The sequence below is a fragment of the Ctenocephalides felis genome, unplaced genomic scaffold, assembly GCF_003426905.1.
Source record: "Ctenocephalides felis isolate EL2017-DRISC unplaced genomic scaffold, ASM342690v1 CF-g0.4_SCAFFOLD_00845, whole genome shotgun sequence".
Classification (NCBI taxonomy): domain Eukaryota; kingdom Metazoa; phylum Arthropoda; class Insecta; order Siphonaptera; family Pulicidae; genus Ctenocephalides; species Ctenocephalides felis.
The window spans coordinates 94,985,132-95,011,766 of record NW_020536999.1 but is presented as its reverse complement, the minus strand read 5'-3'; the positions used below and the strand labels follow the sequence as shown (position 1 = coordinate 95,011,766).

At 28.9% G+C, this 26,635-nt stretch overlaps 1 protein-coding gene across 1 annotated transcript in view; it reads right to left on the bottom strand.

The window, feature by feature from the left end:
* Positions 1-25,936, bottom strand: part of LOC113363144 (WD repeat-containing protein 47-like) — a 170,707-nt gene extending 144,771 nt beyond the window's left edge. The window contains 2 exon segments of the mRNA XM_026605625.1: positions 11,940-12,094; positions 25,807-25,936. Coding sequence (XP_026461410.1) covers positions 11,940-12,094; positions 25,807-25,877 — 226 coding nt within the window. The 5' untranslated portion in view covers positions 25,878-25,936.
* Between the last annotated feature and the right edge of the window lie 699 nt (positions 25,937-26,635).

Here is a 26,635-nt window from a genome sequence, read left to right as displayed (position 1 = left end):
TTAGAATTTTAGTATTTGCAGTCATAGTAGATATGTTTTAGATATAACATATCAAAATTACTATTTCGTAGTACGAACGGTACGTTCTGAGGAGCTTTTCAAAATCTATGTTCAGTCAATTTTGCTTATCACATCAGCAATAATAAATCAAGACGTGTCATGCAAATAAACAATCGATTTCTTAACATATACATATAAATTAAAATACATACAAAGATTCCGATAAGATTCATATAAGATTCAGCATTGGTATGCTGAATTCTAATAAGAATCCATCGTGTGTGTTGGAAACCAATAAGAATCGAAGTATGATTCAGCGAAGCGATAATTACTTTTGCATATAGAGCAGCACATGTGTTGTTTTGTTATTGGAATTTCATCGGCAAATAAAAATTTATACACACGTATATATACACATATATGATTAGAGACGCAGCTAATTCGTCTACTGATAAATAAAGATTTAAGTAAATTTACCTTAAGGCAAGTTGCATGAAATGTGTAAATAGTCTACTTAATCAGTAATTTGATTTGTATCATTTTTGACCACCAAATGGTGATTTTTCACATTTTTTGCATCTCCGAGACCACTGGATCTGCCCTACCAAAAATGTAATCAACAATACAAATAAAATGGTTTTTGAATCATTTTAATGGGCTCCAATTATTATTTTTGACCATCAAATGGCAATTTTTCGAACTTTTTTTTCATCTCCGAGACCACTGGGCCTGCCCTACCAACAATGTAATCATTTATTCATTCTGACATACCAAATGAAATTTTAATGGACTACAATTATCATTTTTGACTACCAAATGGTATTTATTTTACTTTGTTCCTGCATCTCCAAGACTACTGGGCCAGCCCTACCTAACCTCTAAATTGCGATTTTTTACTGCGTAACTCCTAAACGGCTAAATCAGCCTTTGTAAAAAACTAACCGGAACGTCTTCCCATAAATACAAATCTAAAGTTTTTTAAATCATTCTCATCGGATGTTCAGCTCTCAAGAACTGAACCGTTGTACTTTTTGCCCAGATTATTCAAAATGTTTGAACCTGCCTTTGTCAAACGTCTCCTCGTCGATAGGAATCGAAAGATTTTTAACTCGTGCAAATCGGTTGATTAGTGCTCTCGAAATCGTGGACAAAAATTGTACCCAACATACAAACATACATACATACGAGTACTACACACACATAAATTTACTCCAAGGTATGCCAAAATGTTCAGAAACCTTTGAAACGTATAGGGCATAACTTACCCTATGGAAAGTTAAATATTGGAAATCGGCGCAGTCGTTTTTAAGAAAATGTCCACAAAATGTCCAATATTATGGACAATTCTCGAAAAAATATAAATGTTATATTATGGGTCTATGATCGTATAAATTGGTAGTCATAAACTGTCAAAAAGCTATGTATTTGCGATGAGGCGTTATAAAACCTAACCTCCAAAAAGTACAAATATTTTTCTTGCTTATTTTACGTTTCAGAGGTTTCTGAACATTTTGGCATATTTAGAAAAAATGATGTGATGATTAGTTTAGGCTCTTCCAGAAGCTTCGGAGAGTGCAAAAAGCCGCTTTTGAAATAACTAAACACCCGATAAGAATGATTCAAAAAAAAATTTCTTCTGTTGACACTGTAAAGAACCGTTTAGTTTTTGGGAATGGACGATCCAGGGGATTCAAGATTTTCAAATAATTTCAAATGGACAATTGCAAAAATAAGCAGTGCTCAATTAGTACTCTGACAGCATTGCACATCAATATATATTGGTAGCTCAGTCAGTTTAAGAAAGTTACTACTATTTTTCGCGCTCGAATTCTTAGATGAGAAAGTTGGAATTGATCGGATTCAAATCCTGTAAGCATTTTTTTTTTATTTTTCTTTAAGTTTTTATACTTAATTATTATATAAAATATTTATGAATATTGATTTAGTGCATAGATTTCGCACAAGAAAGTTGATATGTTGGAAACAAATTTATGTTAGAAATATAATATAGAACCTCTAATGCACGATGAAATATGAGATGAGGTCCTTTTATTTTAGCAATAAGTCCGCTTGCTTAGATTTTGTTTATATATATTTCATTTACAACCGACGTCGTATAATTTATAAGCTCTCACATTTTGCCCTATGAATACATAGTATTTACAATATTAAATTAATTTAAATTTATCATTGATAAATTTTGTCGAATGATTTATTTTTATTTCTCGAATATTTTTTTACGGTACGGAAAGTTGCAGTAATTTGCCTTGAGGCACAATGCCAAGCACCACTAGCTTTTATATGTCAGGTTACTAACGTATAAGTCTTCTATCATTGTGTGGTCCTGATGAGCTCCCTAAATATTAATATACAGAGTCTTTTCTAAATATTCGAGTCAAGTACAGTTTCTTCTGATCGTAAAATAGAAAGTTTCAGTGCAAGTCCGAAAGAAGAACAAAGTCATCGTCATCGGGCCGTGCAATATATATTTTTTTAATTGGACTTAATTAACGGTTTCTTAATGAATTTCATAAAATAGACGTTTCTCAAATTACTTATTTTAATCTGAGCAATTAAAACAAATTTACTATTTCACACACAAACAAGTGAGATCGATAAACTTAAGTCTGACTCATAAAATTATCACATTCTTATTAGAATGCTAGAAGATTCTAACAAATTTATTTTCAGAAAATTAGTTTGGTAAACTTGTCAAATTTTCAGTTTGTTTCTTAAAAGATTATCTGATAGCTATAAGAATATTAAATTTCATTTTTTAGAAAAAATTGTGCGGTAAGCTTGTCAAATTTTTCAGTTTGATTCTTATAAGATTCTTAACAGATTGCTAAAAGATTCTTATAAATTTATTTTCAGTAAAATTTGTTCGATAAACCTGTCAAATTTTCAGTTTTTGCTATAAGATTCTTATCTGATTGCTATAAAATTCTTACAAATTTATTTTCAGTTTCAGTTTGTTCTTCAAGTTTTCACTTTGTTTGTTTCCTATAAGATTCTCATTTGGTTCTTACAAACTTATTTTCAGATAAATTTGATATAAACTTATCGAATTTTCAGATTTTCCTATAAGATTCTTATCTGATTTTCGTAAGATTCTTACAATTTTTTTCAGAAAATTTGTTTGATAAGCTTGTCAAAGTTTCAGTTTGTTTCCTATAAACTTGTCCAATTTTCAGATTTTCCAATACGATTCTTATCTGATTGCTAGAAAATTCTTACAAATTTTTTTTCTGGTGAATTTGATGGGCAAACTTGTCAAAATTTCATATTATTTCCTATATTCTTACAAGATCAGATTTAATTGACAAATTGTCAGTTTGCTTCCAAACAAATCTTTAAAAAAATAAGGTAAATTTGATTAATGGGCTTTTCAAATTTTAAGTTTGTTTCATATAAGATCTAACTATTTTTTTTTTTTCAGATAAATTTGATTGTGTGATAAGCTTGTCAAATTTTCCGTTTGTTTCCTATAAGATTCTTATCTGATTGCTATAAGATTCTTACAATTTCATTTTTCAGATAAGTTTCATTGATAAACATGTCAAATTTTCAGTTTGTTTTCTAGAAGATTCTTACAAAATAAGATTTGATTGTTTCTTATCAGATTCTTTAAATTCAAAAAAATCAGATAAATTTGGTTAATAAGCTTCTCAAATTTTTAGTTTATTTCCTATAAGATTCTTACAATTTTTTTCAGATAAATATGATTGTGATAAACTTGTCAACTTTTTAGTTTGTTTTCTATGAGATTTGATTGGTGATCTTGTCAAATTTCAAAGGTGTTTTCTATAATAATCTTACAAGTTTGATGAGTCTTTTCGCATTGTTATAGTTATTCGATTTAGTTTCAAATAAGTTTTAATGATAAACTTGTATTTTTTCTTGATTCTTGATAAACTTATCATCTGATAGGTGGCAAACTAATCATTTTTATCTTATTCCTATAAGATTCTTACAACTTTTGTTTAGATAAGTTTGCTTGATACTAAATTACCAAATTTTTATTTTATTACTACCAAATTCATTTTCGGACAAGTTCGAAAAACTTTTCACATTATTATTTGATTTCTATAAAATTCTTGCTATTTAATTTTTTTAGAAATAGAAATAATTACAAATAAAATGATAAACTCATAATATTACCAATCGATTTGAAATATATCAAACATTTTGTGAGATTTATAATCTAACAAAAAAATGACGTTTTCAAAGAGCTCCTCAGAACGTACTGTTTGTACTACGACCTTGAAATAGGGACAAGTTATACTTGAATATGTCTAGTATATCTACAAGTAGTAAAATTAATTATTTTTCCCACAATTTTTGAGATATTGACGATTATCTGACAAAACTTCAATAATATTTATAACCATATACAAAAACTAAAAAGTCATTTTCAAAGAGCTCCTCAGGACGTACTGTTTGTACTACGACCTTGCAAATTAAATACCTTATACTTTAATATGTCTACTATGATTACAAATATTAAATTAATAAGTTTTCTCACAAAATTTCAGATATTGACAAAAGTCTGACAAAACCTCTATAATATTTAAAATAATATACAAAAATTGAAGGGCAAGTTTAAAGAGCTCTTTAGGACGTACTATCTGTACTACTATCTTGTAATTTGAACATGTTACATCTCAAAATGTCTATTATAAAAGAAAGCAACATTTTAAAACAATCTATTCAAAAACCTTCTTCGTCTTCTCAAAAAAATTTCAGAGACTGAATTTTTCCAGACCTCTTTTCAGATACAATTTCTAAAAAAAATCGCACTAGAAGTTTTACTTCAATAACACAATCGTTTATAGGAATTTAAAAACGCATTTGATATTAATGTATGCAAATTGCTTCATTATAAAACAAACACACACATTTGTCTGCATTCATGTCCAAAAAAGGTAACAAGATATTTCCAGCGTGGGCAGCAATTAATATTTACAGATTAATCAAGGAAAATAAATGGTTGTTGAAAAAATAAAAAATCTGATCAACTCACCCATCTCCTCCCTGTATAAACTGTTTCCCCCTCATCTGCTGCTGCTGATGCTGCTGCATCATCACCTCCTTGGGACCCCCATTTGTGTCACTGGTTCTTAACTTCTGCTTCTGGTGGTACTCCCTTAACAGTTCACCAGTTCTTGCTGATGAATTGTCACCATTAGCTTGCTGATATTGCACTTGGGTATTGTTGGATGTGATAATCCCTAAACCCGAGTTGGCATAAGGGATTTGTGCTGATTGTTGATTTGGGACAGGCCTGTGATTTAATGGTGGTGGTGAAGCACCAGGAACCTGTAGAACAAATTGGAGTTAGTACAAATTAGTTGTTCCCAAGTTATGTTAAACTCTTACCCTTGTTGGGCTCTGCATTGACTTCATCTGTCCACCAAGTACAGGAGATGATGTGACAGTCCTATTATGTATTGGACTTTCATTCCTGGCTCCTCCACCCATTCGATCCAGGCTAGAATGGTATTGGTTTTTATCCTGGTGGGGACTGGCATAGATTTTTTCTGAATTGTGGACTACTGCATGGTACTGTTGCTGAGGGACTTCTTTGTGCTGTGTGTGATGTTGGTGAGGTACTGCGTAAGTTCTATTGGAGTCATTTAAGGAGTCCCTCCTAGATGACCGAGCTGTTGAGTTGTTTGTTGAGGGTGGAGTGTCTCTGCCACTGTTTGGGGCGTTTGGACGAGGCAGGTGGTGCTCTGGGGTCGATGCCTGGATAAATAATAAAATGAAAATTAAAATACATGGAAATAAAAAAACTGTCACTTATATCTATGTACCATTATCATTTTAATTTACCTGTGACAGATCTGGTGATCTGGATTTAGCAACTCCTTCATGTATGGCTGGCATAGGGTTATGGAAATCAGCATAGCTACTGCTTAAAAATACTTCACCATCTCCTGCATTTTCAAATAACCTGTCAACACTTGAAGACATCAGTTTACCATTTCTGACACCAGTTAAATGAAAACTGGCAAAACTTGATCTGGACATGACACCTCCTGAAAAAATAGATAAAAAGACAAATTACTTTTTGTTCAGTATTGTTTTAGTTTCTGTTGCAGATTTTTTTCATTTACCTGGATTTGTTGAGTCTGAGTTTGCTCCATCAGGATGTCCAGTGGAGCCTAAACCATCCAAACCTGGCATCAATGATCTGCAAAATATTAAAAACACAGTTAAAATCATTTAGAGCATGTTTGTCTTAATATTGTTTTACCAACCTGGTCATAGCATCAGCAGCACTTCTGGGTCTAGTAAAAGGCATTGCAGAATGTGGGAAGGCTCTTGGTTTAATCGGCACAACCAGCATATGTTCAGTCCAGGATGCATCCAGTGCAGGCCTTTCTAATCTTTCAACATCTACATTTAAAGTCCTACAACAAAATTTGAATAATAATAAAAACATGGTTTCATAAATTTATTTTTATTACAATTATACCTTTGTTCAAAAGGCACAGCAAATGTGTCTCCTGGTATACTTTGTAACCAGGACAACAAACTTAAATCAGAGTCAGAGAATCCTAAAGAACCATCCAGCAGTCTTGAAAAACTCATCTCTTGTGTTATGGTGGACCCACAATTCGTTTGGGAACCCGAATTGGTGGATGGATTTGATCCTGTGTCTTTAACCGTTGATCCTGTGGCCTTTTGCCTAAAGTAAAAGACATATTTTAGTACAAAATTTAAATGTGAAGTGAAACTTCTAGTGCAACTTCCAACAAGGTTACTTTAAATGTTTTAGTTTTATTAATTTTTGATCGAATGTATTCATTTTTTAGCAAAATTCAGGAAGAATTAATTTAGCATTTGTACGAGATTCTTAATCTTGTTTAAGATTCTATTTGTTTTTGAAGTGAAACTTTTACTGCAACTTCCAACAAGGATACTTTGAATGTTTTACATTTATTCATTTTTTATCTATTTTTTTCATTTTTGAGCAAAATTCAGGAAGAATTAATTTAGCATTTGTATGAGATTCCTAATCATGCTGCCTTGTTTAAGATTCTATTTGATTTTGAAGTGAAACTTCTACTGCAACTCTCAATAAGCATATAATGTTGCAATAAATTAATTTTCAATCGATTTTTTTCAGTTTGGTCACAATTTCTAAATTTTAGAAGAATTTAAATTTCATTTGTTCAAGCTCTTTAATGTTTATCCATTTTTTTGGACTAAATTCCTTAATTCTTGTACAAATTACTTTTAATTTTTTATCACTTTCGTTGTTAATGTTTAAATAGTCTGAAAATGTGGTAAATTGTTTGATATTGTAATAAATTGTATAAAAATATTGTAAATTGCTCAAAAATGTCTGAAAATTGTGGAAATTGTTTGAATATGTTGTACATAAATTGTCTGATTATGTTGTGGATTGTCTAAAAATGTATTAAATTTTCTGAAAATAATGTCTATTGTCTGAAAAAGTTATCAAAAACTGTCGTAAAATGTACGGAAATGTTGCAGTTAGATTACAAATATTTTAGATTGTCTGAAAATGTTGTAAATTTTATGAAAACGTCAAAAATTGTCTAATAATATTGTAGACTATTTGAAAATGTTGTCTAAAAAGGTTGTAAATTGTCTGAAAATGTAGCAGAATGTCTAAAAATGTAGTAGATTGTCTGAAAATGTAGTAAATTGTCTGAAAATGTTGTAGACTGTCTTAAAATACTGTAGATTGTCTCAAAATGTAGTAGGCTGTCTAAAAATGTTCTAGACTGTCTGAAAATGTTGTGAATTGTCTGAAAATGTAGTAGATTGTCAGAAAATGTTGTAGATTGTCTGAAAATGTGGTAAACTATCTGAAAATGTAGTAGACTGTCTGAAAATATTGTAGATTGTCTGAAAATGTAGTAGAGTGTCTGAAAATGTAGTGGAATGTCTGAAAATTTTGTATATTATCTGAAAATATTGTAAATTGTCGGACAATGTAGTAGGTTGTCTAAAAATATTGTAGACTGTCTAAAAATGTAGTAGATTGTCTGAAAATGTAGTAGACTGTCTCAAAATGTAGTAGATTGTCCAGAAATGTAGTAGATTATCTGAAAATATAGTAGATTGTCCAAAAATGTTGTGCATTCTCTGAAAATGCTATAAATCATCCGATAATGTAAATTATCCATTAGTGTAGTTAGTAAATTGTGTGAAAATGCAGTAACTTGTCTAACAATGTAGTAAGATGTCTGAAAAAATTATGAACCTAAATAGATCTACTATTGATGTAGTTTTTGCAGTAAATAGCGATCAAATCAATCTAAAAAAAGTTCATAGTCGTCTAAATGTTGCAGATATGGATTTGGACATTTCTTCACTCTAAAGTTTAAAATGATGAATGAAATATGCAATCTATTAAGTCTATCAAATAAATGTTAAAAAGTTTATCTAGTGAATCAATGTTAATTAGATTTATCCAGTAAATAAAATTTAGTTATTAAGAAACAATATGACACCAATATTTATAATTCTTCCTATATCAATTTCCACATAACAAAGTTCCACTTCTTTAATTTAACTACTATTTTATTATTTGTTTGTTATACCTCTTCCTCACCTGACAATAATTTACACACGACTCATAAAGCACTCCTTTAATAATCAACTGTATCAGCCTATCATTTTTAGCCTCTTGTTGGCCCCCAAATTTATCCTGTCCATTCAAGGCACCATTAGTTGTGGTAGCACTTGATAAAAATTTCTCAACTAAGGGATAAACTTCCCTGAAACATCTAACTCTTGCATTGCTTGGGTTCCAATCTCTGTATTCTAAATGGTCTGTCAATCGGGGAAGAGTTAGTAATAGACATAGGTTTGAGTATTCGTCTTTACTGGGGGCGTATTTTTCTAAATCACTTAGGACTCGAACTACTTCATCCACTGCACTGTCAACATTGCTAACCTAGAATAAAAGATAAGTGTAGGTAGATTTATTCAATAAGATTTGAGTTTTAGTAATATTTAACAGGTTTTGTTAGAAAAATTTGTTTATGCTTGCCATGTCGTCTGAATCTAACACAACGTTTTTTCATACATTTTTACTTAGGTTTGGATATGCATGGTAAGTTACTTCAATATTTTTTTGTACAAATGTATTTTATTAGTCTGAATATGTTGTACATAGATTGTCTGAATATGTTGTAGATTGTACATAGATTGTCATAATATGTCATAGATTGTCTAAAAGTGTAATAGGCTTTCTGAAAATGATGTATATTGTCTGAAAATTGTGGAAATTGTCTGAATATGTTGTACACAGATAGTCTGAATATGTCGTAGATTGTCTAAAAGTGCAATAAGTTTTCTGACAATATAGTATATTGTCTGAAAATTGAGGGAATTGTTTGAATATGTTGTACATTAAGGTATTTCGGTAATTTTTCATTTTACAACCGGAATACCGGTAAATTACCGGTATTTTTATTATCTTCAACAAACGTAAACAAAATTGAAAGTTACTAGTACAAATATAAAAAAATGTATATACAACTACAACTATATTCAGCTAAACAATAAAATAAAACAATAATATTATTTTTTTAAATAATAATTTAACAAAAGTATATGCAATTTAATTAATTCATTTTCACTATCAAGTATATTGAGTACTTTTCACCAAAAACAAACTTATGAGTAAGAAAGACCAAAAACTCATTAAAGATCATATTACATTATTATAATAAATTGTATTGTCTGTATCCGATGTGTTAAATTAGCATAATCTCCAATATTTAAAAAAAATAATTTTTCTACACTAATTTAAGATCGGATACTTTGTCGAGATGAAAAATAAGTTACTATAATTGTTGAGTATCGTTATTTAAAACAATGTGATGCTTCTATAGTATTTTCAAACTTCGAAATGTTGTCGAAAAATAATATTTTATAATTGTAATAAGAAACAAAAATATTTAGTAATTATCATAATTATTATGTATAAAGTTAGAAAACAATAAAGATTACGAAGTACGATATAAAATATTTTGGCGCAAATATCACTTAAAAAACTGTTACATTTTTACAAAAGATGAAACAAACAGAATTATCTATCAGTCCTATTCTATTTATTGTAACACGATATAAAGCCCTTTGGAAAGCAATAAATATTCAGATTAATGACGAGTTGAGATAATATTTGACATTTGTTTATCTTATAGAAGCACGTGAAGATATAGCTGTTTATGCGATTATAGAATTTAAAGATAAAATTAAATTTATTATTATTTATTAAATTTATTACAATTGTTCCGAGAAATTTAAACATTAGGGTATTATGTATCAAATAGCGCTAATGTAAAATTACCGAAAATACCGGTATTTTTGGAATAAATACCGGTAAAAATACCGCCGAAAAATCGGGCGGTTTACCTGTAATTCGGTATACCGGTATTGCATTCCCTATTGTACATAGACAGTTTAATTATGTTGTAGATTGTCTGAAAATGTATTAAATTTTCTGAAAATGATGTACATTATCTGAAAATTGTGGGAATTGTCTGAATATGTTGTACATAGATAGTCTGAATATGTTGTAGATTGTCTAAAAGTGCAATAAGTTTCCTAACAATATAGTATATTATCTGAAAATTGTGGGAATTGTTTGAATATGTTGTACATAGATAGTTTGATTATGTTGTAGATTGTCTGAAAATGTATTAAATTTTCTGAAAATGATGTACATTATCTGAAAATTGTGAGAATTGTCTGAATATGTTATACATAGATTGTCTGAATATGTCGTAGAAAGTCTAAAAGTGTAACAAGTTTTCTAAAAATGATGTACATTATCTGAACATTGTAGGAATTGTCTGAATATGTTGTACATAGATTGTCTCAATATGTTGTAGATTGTCTAAAAGTGTAATAAGTTTTCTAAAAATGATGTATATTGTCTGAAAATTGTTTTTTATAAGTTTTTTTAGTTGTTTGAACAAAATTATGTGCAAATGGGATTTTGCCTTCAGACAAGTTGCATAAACTTCCTGATATGTGTAAGTTTTTGACCTAATTGAAAAGAATTGTAATTTTATCAATTACAAAATAATATATTAAATTTGAAAGTTTTGTCATTTTGAAAGAATACTTTCGTTTGTTGTAATTTTAGTATTTTATACTTAAGTATATTTTTAATTACCTGTGCAGCTTCTGATTTAATACAAAGCAGTTCAACATATTTATGTCTTAAAACTATGTAACTGAATCGTCTCGAATCAAATTCAGGTAGGGCTTCCAACGGCTGTATAAATTCCAATACATCATCCCACTGTCCATCAAGGATGAGCTGTCTGAGAAATAAGACGTCATCGCTAAAATTACCTGAAAAAGAAAAAATAATTTAATATTCTATAAAAACTAATTGTGCCAGACTGGAATGCAACTTTGCATACTTAAAGTGCAGCAAATTGCATACAACCAGGCCTATTTGTAAAAAGACTCATCAAAACTCATCGATTTTTATTTAACCAGAAAATATTTTAATTTCAGTAACCTCTTTATATTCTTTCAAAGAAATGTTTTCAAAAACTAAAACAACAAACCCTCCTAAATTCAATATGAACTTAGTTTATTCAATTGTTTGTAAAAATTGTGACAAACAATACATTGGTCAAACAATGGTACAATTGGTGAATTTAGTGTTCTTCACCATTAAAGCCGAAATTTCCAAAGCACCCTAGTCCAACATTCCATTGAAAATTACCATTCTTTTGTTTTTGAACCTAATTTTTTATATAGAGAAGATTGCACTTTTAAAATACTGCTTTTGTAAAAGTAGTTTGATCTTTTTGAATTCATCAAATTGTGTTAATGTTCAGCCAATTACCAAAAGCATTACTATTACCATTTACTGCTCAACTTTTAACTATTATTTAGCCTATTGGTAAGTTGTATCAATTACCAATTACCATTTATAACTCCAGTTTCTCTCTCCAGGGCCAATTGTGCAATGTGCAGATCTCGATTGTGCAGGAACTCGAGTGCCAATCGGACAACATCTTCTTCTCGAAGAGTCAGATGTGCAGTCGGAGGAGGTGGTGGCATCACGTAACGGATACGCAATCTGAAAAAAAAAAAATGTTTTGATAAATATAACTTATACTAATAATATCTATGACAAAAGACACATATTTGGTTTTTCGCTGACAATTTTTTGGGGAAACTATTTTATGAAAATTAATAGACCGATTCTACCGCACAACAGGCCAATGTTATGGCAAGGCCATGTTACGCTCCAACTTCCATATATTATGCAACTGAATCATACTGAATACTGTCAAAATCGCATGTATTTGCTGTGCATTCAGACGTTTTACACATAAACTGCAACGTCACTCGTATGTTATGAAGCTGGGTCGGAAAGACCCTGTTATCTAAGATAGTTTTTTTGACATTTGTTCGGTCTAGGTTAGGTTTTGTTTTGCAATGTTAATACTATCTATGACAAAAAGCACACATTTGGTTTTTTGCTAACAATTTTTTGTAGAAACATTTTTATAAAAAATAATCCAATGTTATGGCAAGGCCATGTTGCGCTCCAACTTTCCATACATTATGCTACTGCATCATACTGAACACAGTTACAATGGCATGTATTTGCTGTGCATTCAGGCGTTTTGCACATAAACTGCGACGTTACTCTAATGTTATGAAGCTGGGTCAGAAAGACCCTGTTATCAAAGATCGCTTTTTTGACATTTGTTCGGTGTAGGTTAGGTTTTGTTTTGCAATACTAATATTATCTATGAGGAAAAGAACACATGTGTTTTTTGCTGACAATTTTTTGTGGCAACAATTTTATAAAAATTAATGGGCCGATTTTGTCGCACAACAGACCAATGTTATGGCAAGGCCATGTTACGCCCCGACTTCCAAACATTATGCTACTGAATCATACTGAATACTGTCAAAATGTCATGTATTTGCTGTGCATTCTGGTGTTTTATCCATAAACTGCAACGTCACTCGTATGTTATAAAGCTGGGTCAGAAAGACCATGTTATCTAAGATCGATTTTTTGACATTTGTGCGGTTTCTCGGTTAGGTTTTCTACCTGACAACCTAAAAAACGCCGGACTGCACAGCAACCACATGGCTATCGTCAATAATTAGTATGGAAAGTTATACCATAGTTATAACTTTTTTAAAAAAAAAATTATAAATCTTTTAGTCGAAATTTTATATGGATCTTGCTATTTAAAAAAATCTTATCAAAATGTTACATTTTCTGTCTATATCTTATCGAATTCTTATAAGAATCCAAATAATAAAATTCATAAAATCCTCCTTTTTTTGGACAAAATTTATAAAAAAAATTTGCAGGATTTTTTCGAAATTGTATATGAATCTGTTTAAAGAAATCTTATCAGAATGTTGCATTTTCTGTCTATAGGGGGAAGTCCCGTAACGCCGGACGGCACTTAAAGCCGGACACTCCATTTAACCCGTATTATTTAGGCGAGTATAAATCTTTTTATTTCAAAATACAAGTAAAAGGGGCGCGGGGGGCTCACAGATGCAAGATTACACGCCAAGACTCACGGCAGGAAAAACCCTTTGTAGTTTTAGGCGCAATTACAATTAGTAGGAAATAATTCTAGTGTATTTATGCATTTATCTTTTAGTGGCATTCAAAAATAAAAGTAGTACTTGATTGTTATCCGTAAAATGGTAAAATATTATTAGATATTTTAAACAATTTTAGTAGGTACCATCAAATGAACGAAATTGTCTGTCCCTTAGCACCGAACACTAAGTCGTCCCTTAGCACCGGACAGTAAACATATTGATATTTCTTGTGAGAATGAATGGACGTAATTAATTCGAATTATTTAATTTTGTTCTGTATGAGTGCTAACGGTGACTACATACCCCCATTTTTCGTATTTTCTAATCAAAGAATGAAAATCTTATGATGAATGCTCCAGCTGAGAGCATCGGTGTGGCCCAGCCAAAAGGGTGGATAATTAGTGTTTTTTTTGCAATATCTAAGAATATTTATCAAACACAAATATACATACATTCCAGAGTGTGTAGATGGCTACATATGTGGTTATTTTGAAATGTCCGGTACTAGGTGCCACTTAGTAAAATGACATTTTTTGTTACCAAAGTTTGATTGATAGTATTAATTATGGTTTAGCAAAGATTGCGTTTTTGTTAATTTAGTTTGATCTTTAACTTTGTTATCTAACATCAGTCATAATTTAATAAACATTTCGTAAAATATTTTTTGATTTATTTATAAATAACCTTAGGTGTCCGGCACTCGGGGACTTCCCCCTACCATGTTGCATTCTTATAAGAATCCAATTAATAAAATTCATAAAAACCTCCATTTTTTTGATAAAATTTACAAAAAAAAACTCGCAGGTCTTGTCGAAATTTTATATGAATCTTGCTATTTAAAGAAATCTTATCAGAATGTTGCATTTCCTGTCCATATCTTATCGAATTCTTATAAGAATCCAAATCGTGACATTGTTTATCCTACGCAAACTGGTTTAAAATTTCACAATTTCAAAGTCGTGGGTGTCTTCAGGTGTATTTATATATATAAACAACCTTTGCAACAATTAGAAACAAGAATAAAGTATTACAAGTTGATCTAGTTATTGCAGATTTATACATAAATGGGTTTGGGATTTCTATATTCATTTATTAATCTACTACAATCAGAAAAGTAATTATATTCTATGAGTTATTATGAAGCAGACGAAAATTAAACAATAATTATAACAACATAAACAAATAATAATATGAAATAATTGTAATTAAGCATGGCTAAAACTGTACTTATGTACAAAATCAATAATAATAATAATAATAATATTAATAAATAAATAAGAACTTGTATAATCTAATTTAATAAAAACACATAGAAATAGATTACTTTAAAATATATTTTGTAGTAAAACTTCTTTAGGCGCGACTAGGGTGTAAATCCGTACAAATGCAACAGAAATGCGTTACGCGCGAACTGTAAGTCATTCGCCCGCGATGAAATCATTTCTATACAGGTCGATTGTGATTAGTCGTCGTGTATGTGGATAGAGATCTGTCGTTGTATGCGTACAAGCATCAACGTTATATATGCGTACCGATATCGACAAGGAAATTGGCATAGATAAATGAACATTTTATAGTTACATCGTAGTACAAATTTTGATTTAATAAAAAAATGCCTGAATCAGAAGAATATCTTACACAGTTCCTTGAAAATAATAAATCAAATTAAACCTTTGTTCCATATAATAAACGTAAGTTTATTGATTAGAAATTATTTCTATATTATTTGCAGTTTCTATAAATCTTTGAAGTTACTTAAATGGAAAATATTTTTTAGGCAAGGCAGATATTACAGCTGTTCAAAGAATGAGATTATATCGCCAGCGAAAAAGTAAAAAAATACAAGCAGACAATGAATGTATGTTATTTTTGATTACATAAAGTTCTTCAAACACAATTACATGATGAGTGAAGTTGCATAAACAATATTTGTTTAGGCGTTGTTTAACATAATCAACAGTGAACAAATAAAGAATTTATTAATCAGTAATTACTTCATTTCTCTAATAAAGGTTCATTTCTGAATGATAATTACAATGACAAACCGATCATGTCATATTTGAAGTATGACTTCAATTACATTATTGTTTTTAAATATCATTCGTATTTTTAATGCTATTATAAATATATAATTTTTAATTTATCATTATATAAATGTGTATAATGGTTGACACTAATAAATGTGTGCATCAAGAGTGTTACTATATTACTAATAAACATTATTCAAAATTGTTATGATATGTACTTATTTTTACTTAACTTAAATTTGCGATTTTGTACAGTAGCAAATAAGTTTTACTTCAATCGCGTGTGATCCTTACGCGCACTCTTTTCTTTTTATTTTATCGATAATAAATAAATTATTTGTTTAATTTAAGTTTAACTAATTAATTTTAATAAATTAATAAAAAATATTATTAGAATATAATAAGAACTATAGTCGATGGTTTTTCAATCAATTTTGTTAAAAAATCAAAGACTATATGATGTAATAATGACTAAGTGATGTGATAAATATGATTTAGACTAAATTTTAAACATTTGTTATAAATCGTGATGAATAATTTAAGAATGTATTATTTTTCATACGGGATTTTTTCATGATTTTTTATTCATTTATTTATTTAATATAAATAATTGTTTTCATTGAACCAATTAAAGGCGGTAATTGCTAAAAGAATTTTGCGAGCAAAAACTGATTGACCTTTTAATTAAAACAGTTCAAATCAATTTGTATATATATATATATATATATATATATATATATACTAACTGACCCTGCAAACTATAAACCCTAGTTTCTATAAACAGCAGATTTCTTTTAAATAGAATAAAAATTACAATAGGAAAACTAAAAAATAATTTTATTTAATAATTAATTGGGCATTTCGAATATATATACATATATACATATATATATATATATATATATATATATATATATATATAAATCGGTGATCCATTATTAATTTGTGTCAAAATATAATTTTCAGGTCCCATAAACGACATTCCATTAAAAATATGTACAAAAAAATTAGTCGAAGACAAGTTCAATGTTTTTAAAGTTCACACATTTACATATTTACATACTCGTACAAAATTTATATATTTACATATTTATGTATATATTTAATTTAATTCAAATTAAAACGAGTTTTTTGTTCGAACAAATGGCCCACATTTAATTCGGATCACAATTAGTAGTAAGAGAGCTACAGGAAAATTGCTAAGCATTTAATAATAAAATATTTTTTAAATTAATTAATTAAATCATTAATAAAAATGTAAGTCGACTGATTTGCGCAGAATTATTGTAAGATTCCAATAGTTAGATTGGGTAAGAGGCAAGTTTATACTTTATTTTATATTTATTTATATTTTATACTTATGCTTCATATTATAATTTATTTGTATGATAAATAACGAGTAGTACTGCCCTAGAGCAAGTTGAACTCCAACTCGAATCAGAGAAGAATAGTTTTAGAGATTTCAAGTAAAGCTTGATATCGCTGCTGCATGATATTAGGTTATCCAGGATAGTGCCCTTAAACGTTACGCCATTTATAAATATATCTTCTTATATATGAAAATAGAGAGCGATTTTATGTTAGGTATGCTAAAACTCGAAAACGGCTGAACCGATTTGGCCAGTTTTAGTCTTGAAATATTTGTGCTAATCTAGAGGTTGTGGGAAAGGTGAGATATTACTTCAAAACCGCTTGGAAACTTTTGATTTTAATTTAAATTTTTTGTAGAAGCGTAATTTAAAATGACAATAAAATAAAAATAAATAAAAATAAAACAATAACTGGGTAAATTAATCACGTGTGATTTAAAAGGGGAAGGGGTTTGGCAAAAAATCACAGAACATCACGTGGGTCGGTGTGGGTCCAATAAGTATTTTTTGTTACCTAACTTTAAAAAAAAATCAAAATTCTTTCAAACAATTTCAAAAACTTTACGATTTTTTTAGGAACTAAAATGCACGTGATGTGTGATGGAGGATGGTCAATTTTGAAAACCACCAAGGGGAAATCGATCACGTGATTATTGGATGCGATCCTTAATCTTCATCATAGAATTGTGGATTAATTAATATAAGATACCAAAAAATGTTTCTTCAAGATTACCTGTGTCAAAAAACTAAACAAACAGAATACTATTTAATCACTTCTATATCCATTTTGTACACAAAAACACACAACACTATTTAAAGTTTCATAATTCAAACACATATATACAGATAAAACTATTTGATAAATTAAACAAATTTATCACAGTTTGTTTATGATAAACAATATTATCAACAATTTAAGTAAGGAGATTATTATCTATGAGTATTTATAAACAAATTAATTGTTTCAATTTAACAAATCATAAATAAAGTTTGTGTATTTTAATAAAAGTTTTTGTTTACATTTATAACATTGCACTGTCAATTATTGAACAATATTTTTAAGTATTCATTAATATAGATGAATGTATTAAAATTGCCTAATTGCTTAAAATTATTATAATGTAATGAAAATAAATGTATTGTGCAGAGGCCTAATTGTCTAATAAGTATTTATTAATGTCTGATTCGATTGTTTATTTATTAATGATAATAATAATAAATAGTTTATTAATCAACTAGTTAGTTTATTTGTGGTTTTAGTTTATATACAATATAATATATCACTGTTTATTTGTGTAAAAGATGTTAAAGAGTTCACTAATATTTTATGCACTAATTATTATTTTTAATATTTGTATTTATCAATAATATATTAATAATAATTTGCTCCACCGAATATTATGTGTCTTTCTCACAGTGAAGACAAAACGGTACTGTCTTCTCGCAGAATGCGGCATTTCAGCATTCTTCATCTCACTCGAAACACCACACATACACACTCACATAAATAAACACACACTAATGCACACACACAAACACCAACACGCACTAATGTACACACACACAGTAATACGCACACACAGTAATGCACGCACACAGTAATGCACACACACAGTAATGCGCACACACACTCTATACACACACAGTAATGCACACACACAGTAATGCACACACACAGTAATGTGCACACACACTCATAAACTCATACATAAATACACCCACTATATACATATAAAATAATGCATAAATACACTGAAAAAAAAAATAAAACCACATAAAGAACGTATATACTAATTAACAATAATGCGCACACTAATACACACATAGTTATAAATTCGCGAATTAATATCATATCTACTAGAATACACATAAAAATGTGTACACTCTATTACGCATAAATACGTAAATATTATATTTACATGCACACACCCAATTATATACACATATACTGATCTAAGGGGTCCCATGACGTAACGGTTAAGCGCACTGCCTTGGCGTGGACAGAGATAACTTGATATCTATCATGCAGTAGATATATCAATTTTCATTTGAAAATATAGACTTAAGATAAGTTTCGAATTGAAGATTTGCCGATTTCGGGCACTTCGGTGTGAAATGGCAATGGGAAATTTTTCACAATATTCTTCCCTGAATCGAGTTGGAGTTTAATTTTGTGGTTTTTGTGATATTTTTGCCACATAATAAATATTATTTAGATTAAAGTAATAGTTAAGTGAATTTATTATAGTTTAAATAATTGTTCAAATGAAGATAGATATTCATGTTGCAAATTTATAGATTGTATATATTTTTTCATATTAAATTTAATAAAAAATCTTATAAAAAAAAAGTTGGAGTTTAACGCAACTCACGGACCTGCCTTAGGGTGGTACCCGTTATATTACACTAATGTACTCAAACATTTATTCACACATTTTTAGACATTTGTACATAAACACTAATTTACAAATGCACAAACACACAAATGCATAAATCTACACTACAATCATATAAACACTGATCCATTTAAATACTGACGTACACAAACACATACACTACTACAAATCAGTAATCACAAATTTACATTATTTGCGTATAAATATACACTAATGCACCCATACATACTAAACATATACACTAATACACAAACACATTTATACGCATTCATCTCTACACATAAAATTGCACACATTTACATACAGACGCAAAAATACAAAACACACATACACTAATGCTCAATCACAAAGACACTAATACACCAACATTAATGCACAATTTTTATAAGCGTGCACACATATTTACACATAATTAGTAAAGAACATACAAAACACACAATAATACACGAATATAAAACAAAAATACACTGATACACACTAATTCACACATACACACACACACGATGCATTCGTCTAGACATATACACTAATACACAAATTACTATATTTACAAATACAAATTGATATGCACACATTTGCATCACACACACAAATAAATGCACATATGCATTTACACTCACAAGAATTCATACAATCACATTTATACACATAAAAATTACACAAATTAATGCATGCACACTAACGCACATACGCAATTACACATACATACACACATTTGAACACAAACACTAATACACAAATTCTCTAAACACTAATACACGATACAATTGAAATCAATCAATAGGAGTGTAAAATGTAAAAAATGTAAAATATAAAATGTAAAAATGTAAATTGTAAAGTGTAAAATGTGATATTTAAAATAAAAATTGTGGAATTTAAAATGTGAAATAAAAAGTTTGGAATGAAATATGTAGAATGTGATATGAAATAATTTACCTTTAAATAGAAAATTATAGAGTGTAAAATGCATAAAAATGTGGAGTGCAAAATATAAAATGTAAAATGTGGAATGTAATATGTAAAATGTGATATATAATAAATTAATTTAAAATACAAAATATAAAGTGTATCATAATTAATATAAAGTGTGGAGGCAATGTGTAAAATGTAATATGTAAAATATAAAGTTTGGAATGTAATATGTGAAATGTAAAATAAAATAATTTATTTAAAATAGAAAATATAGAGTGTAAAATGTGTAATATAAAGGATGGAATGTAATTTGTAGAATGTAAAATATAAAGTATTGAATGTAATATGTAAAATGTAAATATAAAGAGTGGAATGTAACATGAAAATGTGAAATTTTGAAATGTAAAATGCACTTTTATAAAATAAAAAATAAGTTAAATAAAATGAATGCAAAATTTAAAAATTAATAAAGAATAAATTATATAAAATGTAAAATATAATAACTTGATACAAAATCTAATAGCATAAAGTACCTGTAGACCACACTCTATAGAGATTTTATATTTCATTCCCTTCTCACGATAATAGTAGTAGGTAATAAAATTCCCTCATTAAATAATTAATTGTTCGTCTAATTAATTCCGATTAGCCGACCGTAACAAAATATGGCACATACAAACATTTATGTGCACCACATAGATAATAAATGTGCAAAAGTATACGATTATATATTGATGCAGAACCGTTGCAAAATGTGAAAAAATCGCCAAAAATTAATGATGCCGAAGAAAGAAGGCACCGTGTAAATATCTTAGTAGAATCTCATATAAAATTAATAAGAATTAGTACATGAAGTTACAGTTTCATAAAAAAATTTATTTTACAACTTAATCTCAGGATTCATTAAAATAAATCACATTCATCAACAACTTCTAATACTTCAACAATCCTACACAGATGATTTATAAATTATCTGCAAAACAACCTTTATATCATCTAACTTCATATCTATGTGCTACCACAGAGCCATCTGTCTAACTGACCCGCACTAATGAAAAAACACTAGTTAGTTTTTTATACTCAAAACCGACGAAAATAATTTTCGCCCAAAAAATATTGATATAAGATTACCTATATATTTAATATTAGATTATATATAATGTAGTGGATATGCACCCATTTGTAATAAGTATAAATGAATATTAGAAATATAACGGTCAGAATACAAACTACGCAGTTGTAGTGAATTACTCATGCTACAACATTGTGAGCTCGAGATATCCTTTGCATCATAACACGTGTTTAACAATAACGGTCTTTTCCAAGGCTTTCTAACCGCAAGTGCGTATTACATTTTGAAATTCCATTGTTAAATACAATTTATGTTGAAGTAATCAAGTGTACAAGAAGTTATAAAATAAACAAATACATCAAACGTCTTCATCTGTTTTGCTGATGAGCCTCCATTAATTTAATATTAGAATATATAATGTAGTAGATATGCACCCATTTGTAATAAGTATAAATAAATATTGCAAATATAACGGTCAGAATACAAACTATACGCAGTTGTAGTGAATTACTAATGCTACAACATTGTAAGCTCGAGATATCCTTTGCATTGTAACACGTGTTTAACAATAACGGTCTTTTTCAAGGCTTTCTAACCGCAAGTGCGTATTATATTTTGAAAATCCATTGTTAAATATAATTTATGTTGAAGTAATCAAGTGTACACGAAGTTATAAAATAAACAAATACATCAAACGCCTTCATCTGTTTTACTCATCAGCCTCCACAGTTTGGTAATAGCTTTGTTTAGCAGCAGAAAGAACCTATATATAATGTTGACACCATTGGCATAACAATAGATTAATTTAAAAAAAATATAACTCCAGATAGTTTTTTATATTCAAAACCGAGGAAAATTATTGGAAATTCTAAATGGAAATGGAGTTTCTAAAAAATAGACAATGCATTTTTGTGTAAAATATTTGTTTAAGATTAATATATAAGGTATACAATGGATTTAAAAAAATAGTTTGATTTTAAACAATATTTTGCCTAAATCCGACCCTGTATAAAGAGTGCAATATAAAATATGATAATCAGAAGTGTAAGATGTTGTTATGATAGAACATGGAAGTAATAATGTATGTAATAAAGTAATAATATATCGTGTATGCGCGTACTTGGCCCTTCGTACTATTTATAGTTGTATCTTTTTAACCGTTCGATTAATGTGAATGATGTGTGAGAGAAATTTGTGCAGAATTAAACTATCTATAAGATTGTCTAATATTATGATGACCTAGAGCAAATCATAAAAGATACTTAACATAGAAAAAAGAAATGCTTTGGGTAGTTGTTTATGATGAATCGCGCAGTTGACTAGTAAATCTCGAACAACTATTGAAACATTCGATTAATATTGATGATGTGTTAGACTTGCTGATTCAAAATTGAATAATCTATAACTTTTATAAATACCAACAACTCTACAGCAACTTGGTAACTTTTAAAATGGGATTATAGAAAACAGTTTTTCTTCTGTGCATCACTTTAGTATAACCCTTGTAACTTTAAAACCATTCGATTAAATTACCTGCAACATTGTCTATTACCATAATGCCCTACAACAGCTCGGTGTACTCATAATCTGCATCAACAGAGCAATAAGCAAAATGCAAAGAAAAATCCAATTGGAAAGTTTTCACCGACGCACTCTCCAATCAGATTCTAATAAGCTTCCTAATAAAGATAAATCTTAAACATTTCCTGCGAATAAGATTTCTTATTTCTTTTTTCCTTGTATAGTTTTTTTTATTTTTGTATAAGACTTTATATAATGTTGTTATGAATATTTCATTGAAAATAATATAAGCATACATAGAACTTTAGATTTATTTGCTTATTAAAAAAAGAAATGACAGTAAATAGCGTTGTAATAAATTAAAAACAGTTTAGATACAAATGCATTTTATAGTTCAAATTATAATTAAAACAAAAACGATTTTTGCGCGATCCAAAAGCACTTCGAAAGAGTATTCAAGGTCATTGATCCATCTCTCATATGAACAATGTTTATATAAAGCTCAGACATTTGATTTTTTTCCAAAATACAATCAATTTTTGCTGGATTCAAAGACTTCCCAATCTTTTCAAGATGATTCACATTAACTATGTATTCAGAAATATCCATACACCACTAGTTCCTTCATTGCGAACTAAGTCAAAATTTAAATACAATTACAAGAAAAGAAAATAAAAAAATCGTGTGAACTAATTGTGTAACTATAAAACATGTCGTTCTTTTATGTAATCTATTTTTTTTTTCATAATAATTATTATCTTATAAACAATATAAAAGGAATTCACATGATCATGTGCACATGTGCACAAGTCACGACACACTGATAAAAAATAATAAGATTGTTATAAATACACATTAAGAAATTAAAATTGCAATAAATAGAAAGAATATAAAAAAAAATTGGAATTGTTGTAAAATATCTATTTCTGTAAGATACTTTTTGATTTCCTATACGCTAACTGTCTTATTATTATGAGACATAAAAAACGATCTAACATTTAAGAGCATATTAGATTAATATCTAACATTTATTTAAAAAATATATAATCAAGTAGTATAATAAAATTAGTATTAAAATTTCACCAGACCTGATACCCAGCTCTCAAACTATTTTTCTCATTTTGTCGACTGATTTGTTATAGTGTAACCCTAAATTTTCACACTCCTATAAAAATTTTACCTGACCTTTCATCCCTAAACCTATTTTTCTAATTTGTAATGCGAAACACGACCCTATATTTTCACACTCCTATTAAAATTTTACCAGACCGTATATCCATCCCTAACACTATTTTACTAATTTTGTCGACTGATTTGTATAGTTTATTTTTTTGTATTGCAGAACACAACCCTAAATTTTCACAGTCCTATTAAAATTTCACCCGACCTGATATCACAGACCTTACATACTACACGAACCGCTAGTCTTCATATGTTTTCCTTTTTATAAAGTGTCAAAAGATGGAAAGGAACTGTGACGTCACTTAATGAACGAGCGTTGCAGACAATCGTGGACACTACCAATTGATTAAATGTCATATTACATTATGATGTATAATATATAATACAATATGTAATATTCACTATTGTTTATGTAAATCGAGCATAAATATTTACTTTTAGATTAAGCACGTGACATATGACATTTTATCAATCGGGAGTTCTCCACGATTGTCGGCAATGCTCGTTAACTAAGTGACGTCACAGTCCCTTCAAACCTTTGACACTTATTTTGCTATGCCTGATATCCTCTCTACCTACCACTATTTTTCTAATTTTGTCTACTGATTTGATATAGTTTATTTTTTCGTATTGAGGAACATAACCCTAAAATTTCACACTCCTACAGCTGATCAATTTTGTGATCAATTTCTCAGCTTTTTTACTTTCCGTAAGGTAATTATTGTAATCGCCCAAAAATCGAAATTGAAAATTTTTGCATATCTTCACGTTTTGATGGTTTCTGAACATTTTGGTATACCTCACAAAAAATGAATGAGTGTAGGTATGGATACAATTTCTCGTCCACGTTTTCCGACGCACGGATCAACCGATTTGAATGGTTCAAAAAAACATTCGATTCCTACTGATGAAGGAACTTGCTGATTAGTTTTTGGCAAAGGCAGGATCAGCCGTTACGGAGATAAAGAGCTAAGAGTGCAGAAAATAAAAACGAGTTTTTGAGAGATCGGGCATCTGATTTGAATGATTCAAAAAATATTCAATTCCTAATGATGGGGAGAAGTGGTGATTAGTTTTTTGGCAAAGGCAGTTCCAGCCCGTTCGAAGATATGGAGCTAAGTGTGCAAAAGTGGCAGTTTTTGAGAGAACTAAGCATCCGATTTGAATGATTCAAAATGCTTGTGTTGACGAACGATTGCTATTGAGAAAAGAACTTTCTTTTTAATTTCCAAAGAATATTTTTTTTACTAAAGTTTATTCTTCGAATTATGGTACGGGACGTTCCAGCAATTTGCCTTAAGGCACGATGCCACATCACTAGTTATCATTTTTTTCGCCCAATTTCCTTTATTTTTTTTATTTGTAAGACGAAGTTTAAAAATACACATAACCCTAAATTTTCACCCACCTAAATGATAATCGAAGAATCTCATGGGTGTGCTCTATTTTTTATAATAATAATTTACAATTTTACAATACAATATTAATAAACATATTAAGACGTAAAAAATAACGTCTAATAAAATTATTTCTTATTCTTATAAGATTCTTAATAATCAGAAATCGTATCAAAATCTTATAAGATTTTGTGTGCGATGACATAAAAATGAAAGATAATATAGATATATTTATAATAAGATATAAAAAAATGAACTTAAACTTATTCCAGTATTATCTAATTATTAAAAATATAATTTAAAAAAATATATAATATTGAAAAAATGTACCTCCCACTGCGCAAAACTGCAGGCACGTACGCCACTGGCACCACTTGTTGTTCTTTTGTGTTTTGCACCATTTTTATTAAAAAATGTTCAAATTTAATTTTTTTTAATAACAATTCATGTCACATTTAATTAAAAAAACACACTATTTAACCCACTCTTTCACAAACCATCACAATGAAAACACTGCAAAAATTTACAATGATTGGTATTAAAAAAAAATAATTTTAATTATAAACCCCAAAGATAAAATAAGATTATATAATGGTATGTTTTGCTTAAAATCTTTTTAGAATCTTATTGGTGTTACAAAAATTGGTATTATGTAAAAAAAAACAGCGCACTTCTAATTTTTTTAAAACGATTTGTAAAACAAAAAGTAAATTTGTCCCAGAATTGGCCCATAAAATGTGAAAACTATTTAGACTTTATTTAGATAAATATGTTTTTTTTATTATTTTTATTTTAAAAGATCAATAAGAATTTATTGAGCGTGACGGAAGAGATATCAGTTTAGTTTCTAAATCAACATAGTCACACTCCATTTACTCTACTCACATCGAAAAATCTAAACAAATCTAAAAAAAATTAGTCGTTACCACTGCAAAAATATTTTTTATAAAAAATAGAATTATTAAAAAAATTATTCTAATTAAAAGTTACAGTGTGAGAACGCATTTCACTCCATTACTCTATTCACATCGAAAAATCTAAACAGAATCTTAAAAAAAACTTAAGTTGCTACAACTGCAAAATTATTTTTAATATAAAATAAAATTAAAGGGTCCGCCATCTAACTTTTGCAGCCATTTTGAGTCTTTAGCATCCATTT